Source organism: Ailuropoda melanoleuca, chromosome 17 (genome assembly GCF_002007445.2).
Source record: "Ailuropoda melanoleuca isolate Jingjing chromosome 17, ASM200744v2, whole genome shotgun sequence".
Classification (NCBI taxonomy): Eukaryota; Metazoa; Chordata; class Mammalia; order Carnivora; family Ursidae; genus Ailuropoda; species Ailuropoda melanoleuca.
Window position 1 is genome coordinate 3,086,660 of NC_048234.1, and position 21,608 is coordinate 3,108,267.

Genomic DNA, 21,608 nt, shown 5'->3' on the forward strand with positions numbered 1-21,608 from the left:
GTTTGGGTTCTTTATAAACGTAAAAAAACTGTTCGTTGCTCCTCGTATGAAGAGCGGGGCACACTGGCCAAAAGGCCGCCGACGCCCGTGCTAACCTGTTCTGGGGAGAGTCTAGCTTTCGGCCCCGCCTGTTCCGTCCTCTCCCTGGGGCGCGCCGGGTCCAGTGTGTGGACGGGCCGGGGGAGGGCTGCGGGCACCGGGGCCCGCACCTCTGCCCCGGGACAGACGCCAGGCGGCCGTGTGTCTGTGCGGGCCGCCCGTTCCTCTGTTCTGAGGGACCGCTGCCCGCGGGGCAGCCCGAATGCGAGAGCGCACCGTGACTCAGGAGCGCGAGCGGGGAGCCCTGCGGGAGTCGGAGGCATCCTCGGGACCAGACGCTAAGCCGACAAACGCAGCTGTTCTCGAGAGCAAGCTCTGGGCGCGCACTGACACCCAGCGCCTCTTAACGCAGCCCCCGGGGTCGCTCACCTCAGCCGGTTCTTGAGCGTGCTGACCTCGCGGCTCAGGCCCTCGTTGGCCTCCGTGGCATCGTCCAGTTCCCGCTGGAGCTTCCGCCGAGACGCGTTGGCACGTGTGGCTTCCTCTTCGGCCTCCTCCAGCTGCCGCTTGAGCTGTTTCATCCTGGCGTTGGCCTTCTCCATCTGGGGGGGGGGTGTCACACGAGCGGGGTCACACCAAACTGGGGAATTCGGTTTCGGCACGGCTCAGGGCCCCGACAGCTGCGTCAGCACACGCACATACGGACGAGTGCATTTACACACACGCGTGCCTGGGGGCTGGTGCAAGGCCTTTGATCAGCCTGCTGTTCTCAGCAAAGCCAATGTCTACAAAGCAAACTTTGCCAAAGGAGTCCTAACGGTCAAGTCCTATTTTCACCCTTGAGTTTTCTGTAGGAGAAACGACACCATTCATTCAGGAGCTTCCCCGAGTGACCTAGGGGAGGTCGAAAAGGAATGGCCGTTCTGCAGAATACAAAAGAGCCGACCACGTGGACCGTCTCTAGCCCCAGAGATGGGACGGTTGTCTTGTTGTCTTATTCCTGCATTCAGTACGGCCGTCTCGGATGTTATGCTGTGATTCAAATACAAAGCCACTCTGGAAGAGTGGCCACGAGAACGCCGCCGTGTGGACGCTGGCCAGCGCCTTGCAGGTCCAGCTCACGGTGGCCCAGAGCTGCCCTCGGTGGCGCTCAGTCCTGGGGGTGGCGGTAGGGAGAGCCGGGTGCCTGACCGAGCCCGGGAAAGAAAAGGGAAGGGTCTGGGCCCAGACCTGGGCATTCTCCACTCCGTCCACCTTCCCTCCCAGGGTCTGACAGTGGCAAGTACTGGCAAGGCTCATCGCCTCGGGGGGCGGGGACAGAGGGAGAGCACGGCCCCCTGGCAGCAGGCAGTGTGGCCCTGGGAGAGCCCTGAGGGGCAGGGGCCGCATCTGAATCACCTGTGTCCCCAGCACCCCGGCGTCTGATGAGGACGAGGAACAGCCCTTGGTTGTTGGAACACGAGATTAAGAAAATACTATTTGAAACATTCAATCTCACTGTCAACTGGTAACACGGGGCTCCTCCTGGCCCGGCGTCCTTGCTAAGTAAGTACTTCCAGGGCAGATGTAATCACCCTGCTCGGTCTTCTCCTCCTACCTGTTCTTTATACTGATCTGCGTGTCGACGTTCATCTTCCACCTGCATGAAGATCTCTTTCAGCTTCTTCTCGGTGCGACGGACGAGTTTGCTGGCAGCAGCTCGTTCCCTGTTAGGACGACCAACACGTTAGTCTGAGCAACTCTGGAAATGACGTTGGATGGGGAAAGGATTTTTTAAGTCCTTTTTCTCTGGAAGAGGACACATGCTGGAGTGCCTTCCTCTGAGAGCTCTCTGACCAGAGTAATTTAATTAACATGGGCCAGAAACTTTTCCCTTCTGATTAAAATATGGATTACCTGTGACGTATCCTAACGCTGAGAGGTAGAAAAAGTGCCTTCATTATTCCTTCACACAGACAGTGGTCACTGCAGTGATCTTCCAAAGATCAGAGCTACCTGCCCCACAGGCGCCTTCCACTCAGGGTCCCGGGCTGGAGTCCCGCGGGCTCCCTGCTCCCTGGGGAGCCTGCTTCTGCCTCTGCCCCTCCCCACTCGTGCGCTCTCACTCGTTCTAATAAAATCTTAAAAAGCTACACCTGCCTTGTGTATTGAGTTCAGACTTTCTAAGGACAAAAACCTTAGCTGGTTACTCTGATTACCTAACTTTTCAGCCTGGAAAACAGAACAAACCAAGACCTAACTAATTTACTAAGTGACTGTTTTCAATGTAAAATTTACTGACTGCGTATCGGGGCTGTTGCAGCCGCCAGTGACACAGAAAAACCCCACACTCCCCCTGCGGTTAAAGCCAAGCAGGTCACAGTGCTTCTAGACCGGCCCACACAGGCCCTGCTGCCGGAGAGGGAACTCAGCTGCACTGAGAACAGAAAACGTGCTTTTGTTCCTTCACAAACGCGATGCAGAAACGGGCAGCCCCGGAGTTCGCTGAAAAGGGCAAGTTATGTTAATTACAACCCACAGCAAAGAAGCCCTTTTCTTTGAGCGCACTGGGGTCTGGGGGGCGGGAGGTTCGGGGAAGCTGGGTCTGGGGGAGTGGGTGGTGGTGGTGCTGGGCTGAGTGCGGGCCTGCGTGTCTGGGCCCGAGGCCCCCGTCAGGCCCGAACACCGCACCACCACGGAGATGCTGAGCTGCCCTCTGCTCTGAGAAGGAAAGCTTTGGTCCCCACATCAACTCTGGGGGGAAAGGCTGTAAACTACGGCACCTGGGAAGTCGCCAGCCGCCCCCGGGGGCTCACACCACCTCTGTCTCCCACTCCGGTCCCGCGTGCTCATGTCCTCGCCTCCTGGGCCACAGGAGCCCCCGCGGGGCCGGGACGGTCTGGGGTGACCCGCAGTCTGGGCCCGGCCTTGGCCTATAGCCGAGACGCAGGAAGTCTGGTCAGTGGCAGCAAAACCCTCTTACTTGGCTTCCTGCTCAAGCTGCTCTTCCAGCTGCCCGATCTTGGCTTCCAGGGCGGAGATGGTGGCCTTGAACTTGGACTTGACGGCGCCCTCCAGTTCCTGCAGCTTGGCCTTCAGCTCCTTGTTCTGCCGCTCCAGCTGCTGGCGCGCGTTGTCGCTCTTCTGGGCGACGCTGCGCTCGGCCGCCAGCTCGGCGTTCAGCGTGTCCACCTGCGGAGGAGAGCCGGGCTGAGTGGCGCGGGCCCAGGGGCGGCGCAGCCCCTCCCCGAGCCAGGCCGCTGCGCGGGCCACCTGCAGCGTGGTCTTGCGGAAGCGGTCGTTGAGCAGCTCCGTGTTGCTCTGCTCCTCCTCGAGCTCTTCCTCCAGCTGCGCGATCCGCGCCTCCAGACGCCGCTTCTCGTCCAGCAGCGCAGACCTGGCCGGGCCGGGGAGAGGGGACCGCTCAGCACTGGGTTCGCGTGGCCCCGAGAAACGCAAGGGGGGACTGTTCTCCGGCTCCCATCCCCCAGTCCGTCAGCAAGTCCTGCCAGTGACACCTCCACACCTGCCACCCTAGCCCGGGCCCCCGTCCCTTCTCGCTGGACCGCCGTGGTCACCTTCCAGGGGGCCCAAACAGTGGCTGGGGTCCCTTCCGAAAAGGCAAGATGACCCTGGCACCCCCTAGCTGACGGAGCGGGTTTTCCGGCACACTGTGATAAAATGCCATGTCCTCACCAGGACCTGCCACAAGGCGCAGAAAGCGCCATAACTGGAAAAAAGCGGGACTTCGTGAAAAAAGCAGAGGAAGGTAGGTCTTAAGGGATCCGCTTGCCCGACAGAATTAATGTGGACGTCAAGACTCGCATCGCAAGGCTGCGTGCGGTCTGTGGAAATCAGGTGAGTTCCAGACGTCACGCCTTCACACCTAGTCCACGTGGGAGTGATGACACGGGGTGGTGCGGCCAGCCAGCGGCAAGGTGGGTTGGAGGCCCAGATCTTGTGCTCATCTTCCCAGACTTGGAACAGATGAGCAAATCAGCTCCTGACTTCTAGATGCCGGGCAGCGTGGCCTTCCCGGGGTGGTGGGAGAGCCCCAAGGGGCACATACCACGGGTGCCCGACAGGAGGTCTCTAGCCCCCCCCGGCCCCCCCATAGCCGGGAGACTCACTTGCCAGAGGCGCTGTTGGCGATCTCATCTGCCAGTTCGTCTCTCTCCTGCTCGGCGTGGCGGCGCGCTCGCTCGGACGAGGCCAGTTCCTGAGGAAGAGGAGACTGGGATTAATCGGACTGTCCTGCTGGCTGCAGCCGCCTGGTGTGTCCCATAGACAGTCTGGGGACCGGGGAGCATCGAGGCCCAGGAAACACGGCAGCTATGTGGGCAGTCGGGGTCACAGCTTCTGTGGGGGTTAGGGGGGAGAGAGTGAGCCCTTGGGCTTGGGCTAGCTAAACAGGGCCTCTTTCTCGAAGGGAGTTAGGCTCTGCGGCTGGGCGAGTGGCGCCAGCACACCGGGCAGGGCGAGGGGATGGTTCCGGGCCGGCCAGTCCTCTGTGGGAAGAACTGCCTGTGGCAGCTTTTCCACACATTTCTTTGGGAAGAGGACTTGCCACGGGAAGCAGGCAGGGCGCGTTTCTTACCCCACCTGGTGAAGACGGAGAGGACAGAGTGTGAGGGCCGCACCCCTGCCCGCAGTGTACGGGGGAGGTGACCTGCCAAGTCCCAAGGCTGCTAGACAGCAGAGAACCGGGCTTCTGACTCCTCCCTGTCCGGCAGGCCCTTTCGAGAGAGGCCGGTGGAACGGCTGCGCACAGAGCTCACCTGGGTGCCTGGCACGTGCATGCACGTCTCACGCTCGCCCGCGGGATGCAGGCGATAGGCCCAGGTTCCAGCGCACACAGCCCTCACGCGGGGGACAGAGTGAGCCCAGCTGCCAGGGCGGCTGGCCGAATGCTCTGGGCCAGACCCAAGGGCCTCTGCCTAACAAGCACCGTGTGAGCGTCAGCTCGACCCTCTGGCCTCCGGTGCCCCATCGTCCTGCACCCAGCCAGGGGCCCTTCGTTTCCACTGCTGGGTGTGCTGCACAGGCTGGGGGCCCCACGGGAGAGAGGGGGGAGCCTGGGGCCTACAAGTCGAAGAACAGAGGGGCCCAATCGCAGGGGCAAGGAGAAGGAAAGGTCACTTTGGTCACCTTGGCAGAGACTCACCAGGGCACGAGAGCTAAGTCTCCAGGCAAGGGCATCCTTCTGTTCATCAACGGGTCCCTGATGCCTGGCACAATGCCTGGCACCCAGTGGGTGCTCAGTAGATGCTTGAGGAACCCGCGGATGGAGGTGGGAAGGGAAGAAACAGGGTGCTCTTTTGGGGGGGGGGGGGGGGGGTCTGTTCTCTCTAATGCAACAGCCCCTTGTCTGAGGCCTGAAATGAACACTGCCTGACGAGGCTGGGAGGGCGCCGGGCTGCAGGGAGCGCACTTGGGTAGGTGGGTAGCGCCCCGGCTCCCAGAGCCCTGACACCTTTGGACGTAGTCCTGTCAGCTGCACGAACCACACGGGTTCTCTGAAGCATATGTGGAGCATTTTTAAAGACTGACCGCGTTCCAGGCCCTGAAGCCGCTCGGCTCGCAGCACTCCTAGCCGTGATGCAGTAACACAGAAATTAACGACAAAAACCAAAAAACCTCCCAAAAACCAAACATCACACATTTAAAAACTTAAACTACACTTTTAAAATTATTCATGGAATAATGAAGAAACCATCATCAAGATTAGAAAAATTAAGAACTAGGGGTCTGGGTGGCTCAGTCAGTGGAGTGGCCGACTCTTGGTTTCACCTCAGGTCATGAGATCAAGCCCTGTTGGGCTCCACACTCAGAGGGAAGTCTGCTTAAGAGTCTCCCTCTGCCCCTCCCCCCTCTCGAGTGCTCTCTAGAATAAATAAAATCTTTAAAAAAAAATTTAGAACTTAAATAGCAACGAGAGCCCAGAATTTCTGCCGGACACAGTGATCAGGACTTTGAGGGGACTTCACCGTGTTCTTAGAGCAGAATCAGACAAGAGAAAAGCCTGAAGGTCAATGAGTGTGCAACTCAAAGCAGTTAGAAAAAAAATCTGAAGGAAATAAAGACCGGAGCAAAAACAGTCCATGAAATAGAAAAGGATCCACAGCAAAAGCTGCCTCTCGGAGGCAGCCCAGGGTCCGCTCAGTGTTACTCGCCTGGTCTTCAGTTCCTTCTCTGTTCCTGACACCGAGTGCATTCCCTCCCTTCTCGCAAGCTCTACCCCCCATCTGTAGCTGTCTTTGCTAACACCGACGCCAGCATTTCTAGGTGGGAGTATCGGGAGTTTCCTTTTTTCATATTAACTGGTAGTAACTATTTAACCGAAGTCGGTCCCATCTTTCTAGGCTGCAGTAAGTTTCGATCACCGTTCATACAGCGATGTGTGCACACTGAGCATGTGCCGTTCCTGTAGGGCAGTTATAGCTCGATAAAGCCGTTAACATAGAGTATGTATTCGGGTGTGCCCTCCGCTGCTAGAACCCCAGACCCTAGGTAACCATTCGTCAGTCCCTCTTCCGGGGAACTTGCAGAAGAGAAATGAAAGAATGGATCGCAAGATGATTCACTGAGGAACTCGATGAAACCTACGTCTCTCCTTGTAAGTATCACACGCGTGGTGCCTCTGTGTAAAACAAGGCACTCTCAGAACACTACCGTCGGAGTTAATAAGCTCCTGACGCTTACCAACATCATTAAACACCACTGCCTTTTCTCACACATGGAACGAGGCTGATCCGCCCCTCGGCCTCTGGCCAGGCAGAGGGATATACACACAAGCAGCGTCGAATGTGACCAGTGAGCGCTGCTGCTGTACCGAGGCGGTAAGATGGTCCAGCGCCTTATCTAAAAATGGGTCGTAAAATCATTCTAGGCCACCAAGACAGTAAGATACATTTCTTTGGTCTCGGAGAGATTTCAAGGGCAAGTATTTCTTGAACAAATGGATGAGTACGTAGCACACCTCCTGCAATTGAAGGATTTCTGCTTCTAGACTCTTCAGTTTCTTTTCACTCTCTTTGGATTGAGCAAAAATTTCATCCCGGGATGCACGAGCTTCTTCTAGTTCACGTTGGTAATCCTTCATCTGCGCCTAAGATTAAACAGGGAGAAGGTTTTAGAGTGGTTTTCATTATTAGCTTTTAAAATTTTTTCCAGATCATAATAGTAATGTCCAGCCATTGAAAACAGAAATATATATGGAAATGACAAAGGTATCACACGAAAACATTTAGAACAATATCTCTTATGAACACAGATGCAAAAATCCTCAACAAATCCAACAGATTATGAACACAGTGGCAAAGTGAATCCCTCAGCATATAATGAGAATTATACCCCAACACCCAGGTGGGTGCGTCTGGAATGCAGGGTTAATCTGAAACCCGAAAATGAATTAATACAGCCGCAGGATCATCCTAATAAATGCAGAAGGAGCACTGGATAAAACCCAATGCCCTTTCATTATAAAAACATTTAAGAAAATGAGTAAGAGGAGACTCCCTCATCTCTGATAAAGGCAGCCGTGAAAAACCAATAGCTAACATCATAGTTAATTGTCAGAAAGTGGAATGCTTTCCCCCTAAGACCAGCGACAAAGCAGGAATGTCTGACTTTGCCACTTCTGTTTAACACGGTCATGGAGATTCTAGTCAGAGCAATTACACCAAGACAAGAACAAAAAAAGGACATCCAGATTAGAAAGGCTTTAAGCAAAAATAACCGGCTTTTTCTGCTGATGATATGACCTGGTATATTGGACACCTTAAGGAATCTACCTTAAGAATAAACGAGTTCAGCAAGGTTATAAGATACAAGATCAATATACAAAAATCAATTGTTTCCATACACGATAAACATTCCAAAAATTAGGAAAGCAATCACCCTTATAAGCATCAAAACAATAAAACGTTTAGGCATAAATTTAGCTATAATATATGACTTGCATAGCAAAACTATAAAATATCACATCACTGGAAAGAGAACTGCTAAATAAATGGAGAGATTGTCACGTTCATGCACTGGAAAACAACACTGTTAAGATGGTGGTCCTCTCCAAACTGAACTACTAAGTTAACACATCGTCAAAATTCAAGCTGGCTCCCCTCCCCCTCATTACAGAAATCGACAAGTTGATCCTAAAATTCATATGGAATTGTAAGGAACCCAGAATAGTAAACAATCTTGAAAAAGAAGAAAAAAGCTAGAGATGTCACACTTCCCAATTACAAAACTCATAAAGCCACAGCAATCAAAAGACTGTGATACTGGCATAAGAAAAGACCTGTAGATCAATGGAATAGAACAGGGTCCAGAAATAAAGACAGACATTGATGGTCAGCTGATTTTTAACAGGAGTGCCCAGACAATTCAATGGGGGAAAGAAAGGACAACGAGATTTCCATACCTAAAAGAATGAGGCTGGGTTTATACGTCAAAAACCATACCACAAAAATTAACTCAATGGACTTAAAATAGTCCCAAAGTATAAAATTCTTAGGAATATATCTTTTCATGATCTCGGATTAGGCAATAGTTCTCACAGATCTGATAACAAAAGCACCAGAAACAAAAGAGGAAATAAGCTGGACTCCCATCAAAATTAAAAGATTTGTACCATACACAATACCACCGAGCGAATGAACAGACCACACTAGAAAATGGAAGAAAATATTTGGAAATCCTCTATCTTACAAGAAGCATCCGGAATACATACAGAAATGTCACAACTCCATTATTAAAGAGAATTCCGTTAGCCGAGGATTGAAAGAGATGTTTCCCGGATAAGATAACGGCCAATGAGCACATGGAAAGATATTCATCACTAGTCATCAGGGAAATGCAGTTCAAAGCTACAGTGAAATGCCACTTCCCACCCACGGGGATGACTGTAAAAGATGGCTGATGGCAGATACTGGCGAGGACGCAGAGAAACTGGAATCCTCACACACAGAAAAACGGGACCATCGCTGTGGAACGGGCTGGAGTTCCTCAGAGTTAAACAGAATTACCACAGTACCTGCACTTCCACCCTAGGTACGTATATACCTAAGAACTGAAAGCACACGTCCACACAAACGTTTGTGAACGTTCACAGCAGCGTGATCCGCAGTAGCTGAGAAGCACTGATTCAGGCCACGGCACGAGGAACCTTGGAAACACGGAAAGGGGAAGGACGGCAGCTGTAAAACCACATAAGTCACGATTCCATTTACAAGACGTGTCCAGCAGAGGCAAATCTACAGACATGGAAAGTAGACTCGTGGGTGATTAGTGCTGGACGTGGCAGACAGTGGGGAGTGATGGCTAACAGGTGCGTGGTTCCTTTTAGAGGGAACCCAAGTGTCCAAACGTAGTGGTGATGTTCGTACAACCCTGAATACACTAAAAAACACTGAAAATACTTTAAATAGGTAAGCTGTGTGGCCTGTGAATCGCATCTCCATACAGCTGGTACACAAGTAAAATCAACGTCACGTATGTTCTCTATGATGTACTTCGTAACCTTCGTAATTAACACGTCAAAATAAAGGCCTCGTACTTAGCTTTTTAAAGAAGTATAAGGAAGCAAATAAGTTACTCCTGAACTATTATCCAGGATTGACTTTTCCTTTTAACCTTTTCCTAAGTATGTCTGTCCGTCCACCTGTCTTGTACGTGGACATCTGCCCACGTGTGTGGCCGTGAACGAAGCTGCCTGCGCTCCGTCTTCCTCCCTCAGGCCCCATCACTGCGTCGTCCCCAGCGTCACATTTCAGCTACCATCTCTGTGTACAAATAGTTCTCATCTCTGTATTTTGTTAGAACACACTGAGATGTGGAATCATCACGGTCAAAAGAATGGACATTTTCTAGAGCTTTTATCCTAACTGACTGATTCCCCACCCCCAGAGAAGTTGTGGGAGAGGGCCCATGGCATCCTGCCAAGAACCCGGAGTTCTAGAAATCCCCTTGACACGGTGATGGTGACAACTGGCACATCGTTTGAGCAGAAGTGCGGATTAAATCAGACCGGGAAGAGGACTAAAGCCCACGGCCCTGGAGGGGGGTGACCAACACCACCTTCCTCTTGGCTGACTCCAGGCTAAGGTAAGCGTCACCAGAGGCTGTCAGAGCCCTACGAGCGTGGTCGCCCTGGCGGACGCTCCACCTGTCGACCACACCAGCACCGTCCAAGACTTGCTGGGGGCGGGGACCCACATCCTGCAGACATAGGGACGCACTGCCGCGTTCCTGCCTGCTGACCTTCAATGCAGCCCAGGGTGACAACCGCACTGCGCTCCTGGGACCCGCGGCTTGTGAGAGCTGACGGCCGGCAGGGGGTGCTGTGCACCCCACATCGGTGCCCCGTGTCCGGCAGAGACGCGGCCGTACCTACCTGAAGCTTGCGAAGCTGCTTGATCACCTCGTCCCGCGCCTTGTTCGCCGCCTCAATCTGGGCTTCGAGGTCCTTCAGGTCTATTTCCAGTTTCTTCTTAGAAGCCACCGCCAGCGCCCGCTGCTTCCGCTCGTCCTCCAGCTCTGCCTCCAGCTCCCGCACCTGGTGGACGGCATCGGATTAGGCCTGACCAGACCCATGCGTGCCCTCGCAGGGGAGGGACAGGCGGCCTGGCATCGGAGGCGGTGACGCCGTGGCAGCTGTCTGCTGCGGAAAACCACAGGAGCTGAAGTGTGGTCAGAGAGGTCTCTAACATAACACCTCGCATGCACCATTCCCACGGGCTACCACGGGGGCACGCGGGAAGGCGGAGTCCTTGACTTCAGCCTCATAGCCAAGGTGATGGACACAGGTCATAGCCAGGCGACAGTTCTTGCAGGCACACTCAAGGGCCTGTGAAGAGGCCCTGCGGCAAGGAGCCGAGGTCTTGGGCCAGGACCCCGGGCTGGGGGTGGGGGGACGCAGCCAGCCTGGTCGCGGGTCCTCTGGCCCAAGTCAGGCCCTAAGATGACGGACCCCGCACATCGATTCAGAATTCCAGGCCCACAGAAACTGGGAGCTAAGTGCCGTCCTAAGTCACTAAGTCTGAGGTCATTAGTTATCTAGCAAGAAATGGCTAATATATTAAATACTCGTGCCACGAAAATAACAAAACAGATCTATCCCGGGTCCAACACTTGATACCGCCAACTCCAAGGGACTATCACAATATCCACAATTAGTTTTGAAAGTGAACTTATAAATTAGAAATCGGATATACATTCAGGAAAGTATACAAATCTTAAATGCCTGGCAACTTTTTAAAACCAAAAAAAGCAAAATCATCTGGCTTTTTTCCCTTTGAGGACTGGCTCCGTGAGGAGTTGTGATCTGAACTTCAGAAATGGCGAGTCCCCTCGTCAGCTGCGACGGCTTCTCTCCTTCACCCACACGTTCAAGACTCCCCGAACTTGAACCTGCGTGTTCTTTGGAGATCCCACCAAAGGCTATCTAATTACTGACAAGTTTCCTGCCTTGTCAGCAACAGTGGGTTTGAGAAACCGGAAATCAGACACAAGGGCACTGAATTGTGAAGAACGAACGATCGACTGCACTGGTGTTACTCCCACTAACGTGTGGTGCCAAGAACGAACAGGACGCTGCCCCACACCCGGACTTCGAGAACAAGCAGGTTCCTGTTCCCGAGGCCGCGCTCCCTCCGACGCACCTGTTTCACCAGGAGCCGCTTCTTTTCCTCGTTCTGCTCGTCTCTGGTCTGCAGGTCCCTCTCAAACTGCGCCTTCATGGCCTGCATGTTGACCTCGAGGCGAAGCTTGGCGTCTTCCGTGGCCTGAAGTTCATCCTCCAGCTCTTCCAGCTGCGTCCGCATCTCGTCCACCTGCTGCTCCAGGGCCCGCTTGGACTTTTCCAGTTCGTGCACCTGCAGCCCAGCAAGCAGCAGAGCTGACCCCGCAGAGGCACGGACAAGACGGCCATCTGTGTCCTGCTCCGTCGGAGGCCCCCACGCGGCTCAAAGGCCACTCTGGTCCCTCCCGGGTGGCTTCCCCACACATCACACACACCCTAACCTCCCTTGCCACGGCCTCTGCCACTCCTCATTTCGGAGTGTGCCATTTAGAGGACAGAACGGAGCTCTTGATTGACACACGCTCCATTAATCACTAAGTTGGTCTCCGATACCCCGGAGCTGAGCAAGCTTTACAAGCCAAACAACAACGAAACGAGCACAGTGTCAGAGAAACTGGTCTTCTGACTGGCCATCTGCCTGCCATCTGCATGTCAAAGGTCCTCCAGGACATCCGTCTTGCTGTGGAGAAGATGGCCGGGGCCAAAGATACACGTGGAAACTTCTAAATACTAAGGTGTTAGGTCTGGGAAGCAGGGTGCAGGAGAACAGAGACCTGACCCTTCTCTGGACAAAGATCCCCATCACAGACATCTACCAGGGTCTCTGGGCCAAGTGCCTCCAGCCCACGTCCCCTCTGATCCACCCCGAGACACCTTTCAGGCAGCGGGCACTGTGCTTCCCCTTTGGGGCTCACAGGGGCAGCAGGAGGCAGGGCGTGAGGAGGCCCTGGTGTCTGCGCAGTGTCTGGTGCTTCTTAGGCACAAAAGAATGTGGAAGGAATGTGTGGCTGTTGATCATTCTAGCAAATGACTGATACGAACAAGAAAACAACGGGGCACCTGGCTGGCACAGTTGGGGGAGCGTTTGACTCTTGATCTCGGGGTCGTGGCTTCGAGCCCCACGTTGGGTGGAGAGCTTACTTGATTAAAAAACACAACCCCAAAACAATGACAGCAGCTGTGGGGTTCTTGCTCTACATTTTACTGTGTAATCATGGCCGCCTATGGGGTTGGGGCCCCGGGCACCGGGTTGCCGGAGACCCAAAAGGAAGGTAGGATGGTCTTCCCTCCTTTGTAAGGGGGCCAGAGTGCTCACATCCATGAAAACGAGACTTCAGCTTTTCAAAGTGCATGTGCCATAGCTTCATGAAACAAGGGCCGTGTCCTGTCCATCGGGCAGATGACAGAACACGGGCTGGAGGGGAGGTTAAGTGGCTTCTGCTGAGAACGGAGGCTGGGGGAAGAGCTGAGCCGCAGACCCGGCTTCGCCATCCCCCACACCTCATGCACCTAAGGGGGGGGCGTGGGGCACATAAAAATCATCACAGTTCTCGAGGACTGTGTATGCGGTGAAAGGACCATATCGCAGAAATCTCCAGACCATGAATGACTCCGCAGAGCGTCTGAAGCCTTCAGAGAAAACGAAGGGTCTCAACCAGGAAGGCTGGGGTCAGGGAGAGCTGCAGGTGCCTCCGGCCCCCCTCCAGGTTCCCGCTGCCCTCCATCTGAGCGGCCCTCACAGTATTTGTGTTTGGTGACTACTTGCGACTCGGGCCGAGGACATCCCTTCTTCAGTGTCCCCCGCCAGGACACAGGGGAGGGCCCATGAAGGCCTCCCCACCTGTCAGTGCTGCCATGAGAACTACGAGAACCAACAACCGCAGAGAATCTGACAGCTTCTCCCTGAAGATGTCACCCCCCACAGCCCCGGACCACTTCGTGGTTGGTGAGGCCTCCCGGGGTCCCTCAGGCGCTTGTGGGCAGTCGCCTGCACCCCCCCCCCCGGGAATGGTCCCCAGGGCTACTCACGTTCTTCCCCACGTCATCCTTGGAGCTCATCAGGTCTTCCATGTCTGCCCGCAGCTGCTTGTTCTGTCTCTCAGACTCCTCCCTGGCCTCCAGCGCCTCCTCCAGGGCCCGCGCCAGGGACAGGGCTTTGGTCTCCTTCTCTCTGGCCTCGGCTTCCGCGCGATCTCGCTCTTCCGCATAGCGGGCGGAGATGTTCTTCTCTTCCGCTAACAGCTACGGGGCGGGAGGCGCCGGGTTAATAGGACGGAGAACCACGTCTCCCCGCTGTGTGTCCGACTCGCTGCTAAGCACAGCACCGGGACATGAGGGGCGTTTTCTCTTCTTTCTTTTTGCTTTTCTCCTTTTCTAACTTTCTATAAACACGTGTGGCTTTCAACTGAGATTACTGTAACCCGAAAACCACCACAGCCAGGAGGAGACAGGACGTGTTGCCGACCTGAGCCTCGGACACGGGGGCGCGCAGGACCCACCTGGTCAGGACGTGTTGCCGCCCTGAGCCTCGGACACGGGGGCGCGCGGGACCCACCTGGTCAGGACGTGTTGCCGCCCTGAGCCTCGGACACGGGACGCGCGGGACCCACCTGGTCAGGACGTGTTGCCGCCCTGAGCCTCGGACACGGGCGCGTGCGGGACCCACCTGGTCAAACTTCTTCTGTTTTTTCTCCAGGTTGCAGGCGATCTGGCGCTGCTGGTCCAGGTCCACCGTCAGGTCGTCAAGCTCCTGCTGCAGGCGGTTCTTGGTCTTCTCCAGCTTATCGTAGGCCAGAGCCTTCTCCTCCAGGCGCTGGCCCAGCGCCTCCACGTCCTTCAGGAGCTTCTTCCTGGCTTCTTCCAGACTCTCGATTGTTCCTAAGTCGTCATCTACCTTCTTCTTGGTATCCGTGAGCTAGGTTTTACAGGAAGAGAGATCCGCGTCAGACAACCCCATTGATGTTTACAGGGAGGAATAAAGAGAAAAGTGAGTTCGAGATCAACACTGTGTGAGTTTGAGCAAATGAACCTGAGAATGAAACAATTTCTCGCCAATAATCCACAAAAGGATGATTGGTTTGAATAGTGGGCACGGTCCTAGGGCTTTATTTTAAACGCTTCCGGCACCCTAAAAGCCCGCGTAGCATCAGCATGTGGCTGGGTCAGGGGAAAAACCCTTCACGGGCTCAGTTTAGTTCAACCCAGTTAACCGTCCCCAGTGCGGCTGAGACGACGCGGTGCCGCAGGGACATCCAGGCCGACACGGCTTCCTGGGGGGGCACGCGCACCTGGGACTGCAGGGCCAGCACTTGTTTCTCCAGATTCTTCCTGGCCTCCTCCTCCTCTTCCTGCTGCTCCTGGAGACCGTTCTTCTCCTCCTCCAGCTGCCGGATGCGGCTGCTCAGGTTCAGCTTCTGACGGGTCTCCTCCTGGAGAAGCTCCTGTGTGTTTGCACGACGGGTCAGCGCTGAGTTACATCAGGCACCGAAACAAAACCACTTACACACGCACCAGAGCGCCTCGGTGTGTGAGCGATACCCAGGGACGTTAAGCAGCGGGAAAGACTCAGAAACACACACGATGCTTTTACAAACGCTCCTAACAGAAATACTGCTTTACGCTGGTCGTCGAGGAACGGCAGCCCTGTCCACGCGGGGGCCCGGCCTGCCGCCCTTCCTCGCCCTTCCTGCATCTCCACACTTCCGCAGGCCTTCCTCTCCGCTCCCCTGGCCCCCGCTTAGTTCAGACACTTGGCATTTCTCACCATGATCCCTGCAAGGATCAGGCCACCCGTCCACTGTCTGTCCTTTATACTTTCTGCCAGACTCATTTTTCTAAAGTGTCAATGCAAACGTGTCTTTCCTATCAGACTTGAAAGTTTTCAAAGGCACGCAGGGGGCTTTCTGTGCTGACCACGATGTGCCTCGCACAGCGAAAGCCCCAATTACGCCGACCTTGTTTGTATCCCCAGCACCTAGCAAATGCACGTTCCCATAAAGTTAGAAAATTTAATACAAAGATGTAAAAGTCCAAGAAAAAAGCACTACATTTTTTTCACATCGGAGTCATCATCCTGACTTCTCTTGGACTTGAAGACATTCCCAAGGAATGTTTCGATAGGAGATTTAACAAGCTTCAACCTGTCCTTTTACGGTAGAGACTCTTTGTGAGGTCAGGGTCATGGAATTTCAGCCAAAACAATCTTAGTGCAAACGGCCAGCGACGCCTGAGCGCACGGTAGGACGGCTGCTTGAGCCGCATCCCAGGCTGCCCACATGCCCGCCGACAGGGACCAAGGGCTCTGCATCCAGGCACGAACTCCAGAGTTCCTGAGCGCGAGGCCCGCCACAGAGCAAGACGGTTCCAAATAAGAGCAAAGCATAAAACCAGAGATGACCAGAAAGCCATCCTGGGACCAGCTTGAAGATTTGAGACACGGCAGAGCTGCCATCAGGGGCCCTCACCCCCCAGATTACCTGCGTGTCCTGTAGCTGAGACTCGAGACTAGCTGCGTCCTTAGCAAACTTAATACCCTTCTTCTCTGCTTCTTCCAGAAGACTTGAGACATTGTCCAGTTCATTCTGCGAGGAGTTCAAGATTCAGACTCACCACTCTTAAATGCACACAAAGAGAGCAGTATTCGGGGGTGGGGGGTGATCCTGCAACTGCCAAACCCAATTAAGGAAGACTCCCATCACGGAGGGTCTGCCGCCCCTCAACAGCCCCAGCCGCCATGGGACAACTTCAGAGTCTCTACTGAAAGGATGGGGGCGATTACAACGGCGGAGCCCACACGCAGAGTGGGGTTCTCCTAACTCCCGTTTACCATCTTGTTTTATCCTGAAGGGACAGAAAGAACACTCAATCCTCCCAGGGATTGCTGTGTTGCCTGGAGAGGCTCTGAGATCAGTAGATGTTGTGTTTTGGTCCTTTTTCACACTAAGACGCATTAACCCTGTGCTGGGGGAAGGGCAGTACGTTCACATTCTTGTAGAACTTGAACACTTTATTACAGAGATCCAAAGGAGTTCGCCTCCTACTATTTAGTTTAAGAGCTTAAAAAATCTGGTGGTATATATTTATCATGAATGTTCACCTATTTCCTATGGTCAGATTTCATGACTAATGTGGTAAACCCCCCCCATCCCCATGGTATAAGACCTTTTGTAATCTTTCCTCAGGGAAAGTGGGGCTCCCTTCACTCTGGTTTGTCCCCCGGTCATATTAGCAAAGGGAAGGCGCACAGAGGACACATCTATACACATGACTCAAGCCAATGACATTCTGTTTCTACTCATTTTGGCAACAGCTTCTGGAGAGCCCACGGGTCCATGGTCTTGGCAACAGCGTGATGGTGAAGGGCTCTGGACCGAGACCTCCAGCCTTCAGCTGGAGAACGCCCGCAGGGAGCCGGATGTAGGCTCAGCTCGCCTCCCCGCCACACATATGGTAACACGTGACGACAGTTAGTAATACCGTTTATCACCACCTCTTTTGAGAACACACACACGTTACTGCAGGACACGCATGTACAGGAAAGAGTTAACAGAGGAGGCTGGAGACTGCTCTCCTTAGAAGGGCCTGCTTGCTAAGTTGGCTCGTGGCAGGCATCCGGGAACTTAGATTTCCAGAAAGCGCCCACCTTTCCCTAAAATAGAAAGGCTCACTGTGCCGAGGTGGCTGGTGCAGACACTGTGCGTTACGCTGAGCACCTGCTTCCCTTCTGGGATCTGAAACTCTGGCGTGTGTCAGGCAGAGGGTCCTACGGAAGCAGCCCCCCACCAAACCGCCAGGCAGGCTCCACGAGCTTCCCTGGGAGACCGCACTCCCCGTGGACTGTCCCAGCTCACTCCTGCAGGAACGGGGCGCTGGGAGGGCCTGCCCGCGAGAGGACTGCTGGGAGCTCGCACCCGGTGTCCTCAGGGGCCCCCACCTTTTCCCTTTATCCTTTCACTGTCAGAACTACGGCCGGGAGCAGGACTGCGTTGCGTCCTGGGAGTCGGCGCAGTGAGTCACTGAACCGCGGGGCGGTTCTGGGTGTCTGACAGCACAGCAATACAGAACGTACATCTCTCCCCACCCACAAATCTTCATCTGCTGGATCCCCTTTCCTGGCTGTATACAAGTCCATCCTGACCTGAGCTGAAATCAAGAGTTGGATGCTTAACCCACTGAGCCTCTCAGGCGCCCCTAATCTTTGCTGCTTTTAAAATGGTATTTCTTTAAGTTCTCTCTATACCCAGCGTGGGGCTTGAACTCACGACCCTGCGATCCAGAGTCCCGTGCTCCTCTGGCCGAGCGGGCCTGGCGCCCTCACGCCGTCTACTCTTCACATAAGCGTTACGGAACGAGCCAGGGATTCTGGAAGGGCGTGCTCACCGCAGGGGCCCCGTCCAGGGCCCAGTGCCACGCTGCCCCGGGCTTACCTGGAGCTTGTTTGCTTTCTCGGCCAGCTCCACGCGGAGTCTGTCTCCTTCCGACACCTTGGCGTGGAGCTCCTGCACCTGTGCGTCGAGCTTCTTGCGCTTGTGCTCGGACTCGGCCTTGACCTGCTGCAGCACCTTCACCTCGCACGCCAGCTCCTTGTTGTCCGTCTCCAGGCCCTGCTTGTTCTTCTCCAGATTCGCTTTGAACTAGGAGGCAAGGGAAGAGATGTGCTGCTATTTTTAGAACACTCCATACAAGGCGCTGCTTTTTCTATCAGTGGGATCGCGCCCGATACGTGGTCTGCCATCGGCGTCTGGATGAGAACCTCTGTTCCCCTTGGAGGGTGAAGTTCCTACAGCAGGAGCACCCCGGCACACGCTGCCTTGGGGAGGAGACGCAGGTACATAGGGGCTCACTGCACCGGGGACTTTATCCTTGTCAGTGCAGCATCGGGGTGACACATGGGGGGGCATATCCCATCCAAGGTGTCATCGTTCATCCACGTTACCCTTGGTGTAAGACACGTTCTGTTAATTAAGAGAATTATTTTTAATAAGGAGCTGAGAGTCTTGTTGCTGGGGTGAGACTAACACGGGTGCGTCAGACGAGGGCACACATGTTGGTGCAAGGGGATCACAGCAGGCTGGCCGGCTGCAGGGGTCACCCCGGGAGGACCCAGGCCTGGGGACGGGCCTTTGAGGCCGTGTGGTTGGGGGTTCCGTGGGGGCTCCGGGGCCAGACTCCCCGCCTTCTCTCTCCCTTGACGCTTACTGGCCGTGCAACTCTTCGGTCATCTCCGAAGCCCGGGGGCAGAGTCCACCCCCACAAAGTTGTAGTAAAAGCCAAAGGTGACATATGTCAGATACTCGGCGTGGTGACGGACGCGCAGGGATATCGACGTCCCGTCCGTGCTGCTTTGTGAGTGCACGAATCAGAAGGCGGCTCGTGGCTGGGCGGGGGAGCAAGAGCAGAATGCACGGGGGAGGACGACGGGGAATAATGAGGAAGACGACTTGTCTGCTCAGGGCTCAGAGGGTGGACGAGATGAAGCACGGTCAGGATGGTAAGCCAGGGTGAGACGGGAGGGGACAGACACAGTGACACTGCGCACAGTGGCCTGAGACAGACGGGGGCGGGGAGGGACGAGGAGGGATGAAGACAGATGGGGGAGGCTAAGGGGCATGGGAACAACCAGGAGGACTCGAGGACTGGCTGGCAGCACGAAAGAGACTTCAGACCCTTTGAGGTTTCTGAGCTCAGTCATCAGAAGGGGACACTGATGGAGGGACACCCTGGGAGAACGTGGGATTTGAGACGGCAGCCGGACCCACCCACTTAACAAACACACACAAAACCAAGGGCATACGCCTCTTGGCAGTTTGCAGTGCGCTTCCTGAAGGGGGCCCCCCGGAGCCGTGGGCGAGTCGCCCGTGAACGCGGACACGGTGGACCCAGGGCGGCCTGTCCCTCACTCACCCGCTTGGCCTGCTCCAGCTGCTCCGACAGCTCCTCCAGGGCCGTGGCGTGCCTCTGTCGCATGTCCTGGATCTGAGCTTCGTGGTTCCTTGTCTCCTCCTCCAGAGCTTTCTTCAGCTCTGCCACTTCCTGTTCACGTTTGGTGCTGGACAAACGTATTTTTAGAGAAAGCAGCTCAGAATTAGTTGACCGACTAAATTAAATGTACATTTTTAAGGTGCTGTTCTGGTTTTAAATATGCTATCAGCTTTCCCCAGAGCCGACAGACGTGGGCTCAGTTATGGCTCTCATGTTTGCCAATTCTGGGACCTTAATTTCTTCATCTGCACGCGAGGGTCACAGGAGCACCAGTCTCGGAGGCCGCTGTGAGGCTCGCACGTGGGAAGCACTCGGCACAGGGCCTGGTCTGTAACAGCCCTCTGTACATTTGGGATGTTGTTACGGTCACGGAAAATATATTACATTAATTCTTTTGAGAATTATTTGGCCTGTTACGTTCCAGAAGGCTGCGCGTCCGTTACTGTGATATCGGGAATCCTTCCAGAATGAGCGTGGCTCCCGTTCCCCATGTGACGATCAAATACAGTGTAAGGTCTCTACGGGCCTTCAGACTGGTCTGGACAGCCTGGTTGCCTGGCACGCCGGGAATCGCTTAACACGAGATACCAAAGCGCCCACCACAGAGCCAGCTCACATCTCAGTGAAACTGGAAAAGGTGAATCCCAGAGAGGTTTCAAAAGCTAAGGGGTGGCAAAGGCCCCAGGAGTCAGGACGCTGCGTCCGGATCAAGGCAGGACTCTGTCCTGGGAAGAAGCTGCGGCTCCTGAACAGCCTCTCAAAACTCCAGCAGGAGACAGCTGAAGGCTGGGAGGGGGGACGGGAAGCCAGAGGCGGGCAGAGGGAGGTCCGCACTCCTGGCTTAGAAGGTCTCCAGAGTTTGGAGGGACAAGAGCCTGAGCTCTGAATGTCCTGAGATGAACGGAGGTGTCCTCTAACCTAAATTTGGGGACTGAAGATCACGTGAGTGTTAAGCGGCTTTCCAGTACTTTTATAATCTGCTGTAACACATGTAGGCTAACCCGAAAGACCGAGGTGGTTCTGCTAAGAAGAGACTTCACAAATCTGTCCATCTGAGCACACAGCTTGGTAAAGACGGAAACCAGCCAGGCAAACCCACGCCGGCTCGGAGCTGTAGGACATCAGGAGTCGGAGCAGGACAGCGACTTGGGGGTGGACCCTGTGCACACATTTTCCTCCCTTTCCCAATGGATGGGGGCCCTGGGGGCTGAGGTCTGCTGTGCTGAGGGGCCCAGCGGCTGCTGGCTCTGGGCTCACAGGCAGCTGGACAGAAGGGATCAGCAAAGATTCTCTGGTTTAGCCAGTCTCAGCCACAAGCTCGCGGGTCAGGCCCTGTTGTCGCAGTCTCCTTGAGAGGAAGGGATCTTTTTGGCGGGGGGGGGGGGGGGGGGGGGCATTTTCGAGGACCCAGCTTGGAGAGCGTGAGCTCCTGTTCAGACCATCTGGACNGATCTCGTGACTTTAGCTCGCCCCAGAGAATGACTAGTACTTTGGTGGATGCGACTGCAACTCTCTCTCCTGCTGTCAGAGCGTCGTCTCTCTGGTGAAGAGTTACGCTCCCAACTCCTACTTGGAACCACGAGTCCTAGGAGCCCCTCCCCTTCCCTCCTCCAGGCTGATCAGCCCAACTGCCTCTCGGCTCTCACGGCAAGTCCTACGCAGAGTTACGTGCTGAGTCCGTCGAACGTGTCGGACGTGCTGCGGATGGTTACTTTCTCACGAGCCCTGGGATCCACCGCCCAGGGGAGAGCCGGCGGGGAGGCAGGGGTCCTTAGCGAGAGTGGTGCGCACGGCGCTAACACAGCGGAGCCGCAGGCCGTCGGAAGTCTTCGCACAACAGCACCCGTGGGCGCTGTGCTTGTGCAGCCGTGGTTTTAATAAATATGCACGTTGTTTTTTTCTTTTTTTTGGGCAAAAGTGAACGGAAGAAATGATCAGACCTTTTTTTTCTATTGTGGCCGAAAGTCCAGCTGAGAACAGATAGTTCAACAAAGTCTAGCTCAGTGGTTTCCGGGTTTTGAAAAGCAGA

The 21,608-nt window shown here is 54.8% G+C and overlaps 1 protein-coding gene across 3 annotated transcripts in view; it reads right to left on the reverse strand.

Moving 5' to 3' along the window:
- MYH10 (myosin heavy chain 10) overlaps positions 1-21,608 on the reverse strand; it is a 123,089-nt gene that overhangs the window by 1,569 nt on the left and 99,912 nt on the right. For all 3 annotated transcript variants that reach the window (XM_019801732.2, XM_034646660.1, XM_002921147.4), the window contains 14 exons: positions 19,502-19,646; positions 18,025-18,231; positions 16,075-16,179; positions 14,887-15,039; positions 14,265-14,513; positions 13,628-13,840; positions 11,679-11,891; positions 10,412-10,573; positions 6,998-7,126; positions 4,149-4,237; positions 3,292-3,415; positions 3,002-3,210; positions 1,637-1,745; positions 469-641 (listed from right to left, as the gene is read on the reverse strand). In XM_019801732.2, the coding sequence (XP_019657291.1) occupies positions 469-641; positions 1,637-1,745; positions 3,002-3,210; positions 3,292-3,415; positions 4,149-4,237; positions 6,998-7,126; positions 10,412-10,573; positions 11,679-11,891; positions 13,628-13,840; positions 14,265-14,513; positions 14,887-15,039; positions 16,075-16,179; positions 18,025-18,231; positions 19,502-19,646 (2,280 nt within the window). The remainder of the gene's footprint in view (positions 1-468; positions 642-1,636; positions 1,746-3,001; positions 3,211-3,291; positions 3,416-4,148; positions 4,238-6,997; positions 7,127-10,411; positions 10,574-11,678; positions 11,892-13,627; positions 13,841-14,264; positions 14,514-14,886; positions 15,040-16,074; positions 16,180-18,024; positions 18,232-19,501; positions 19,647-21,608) is intronic.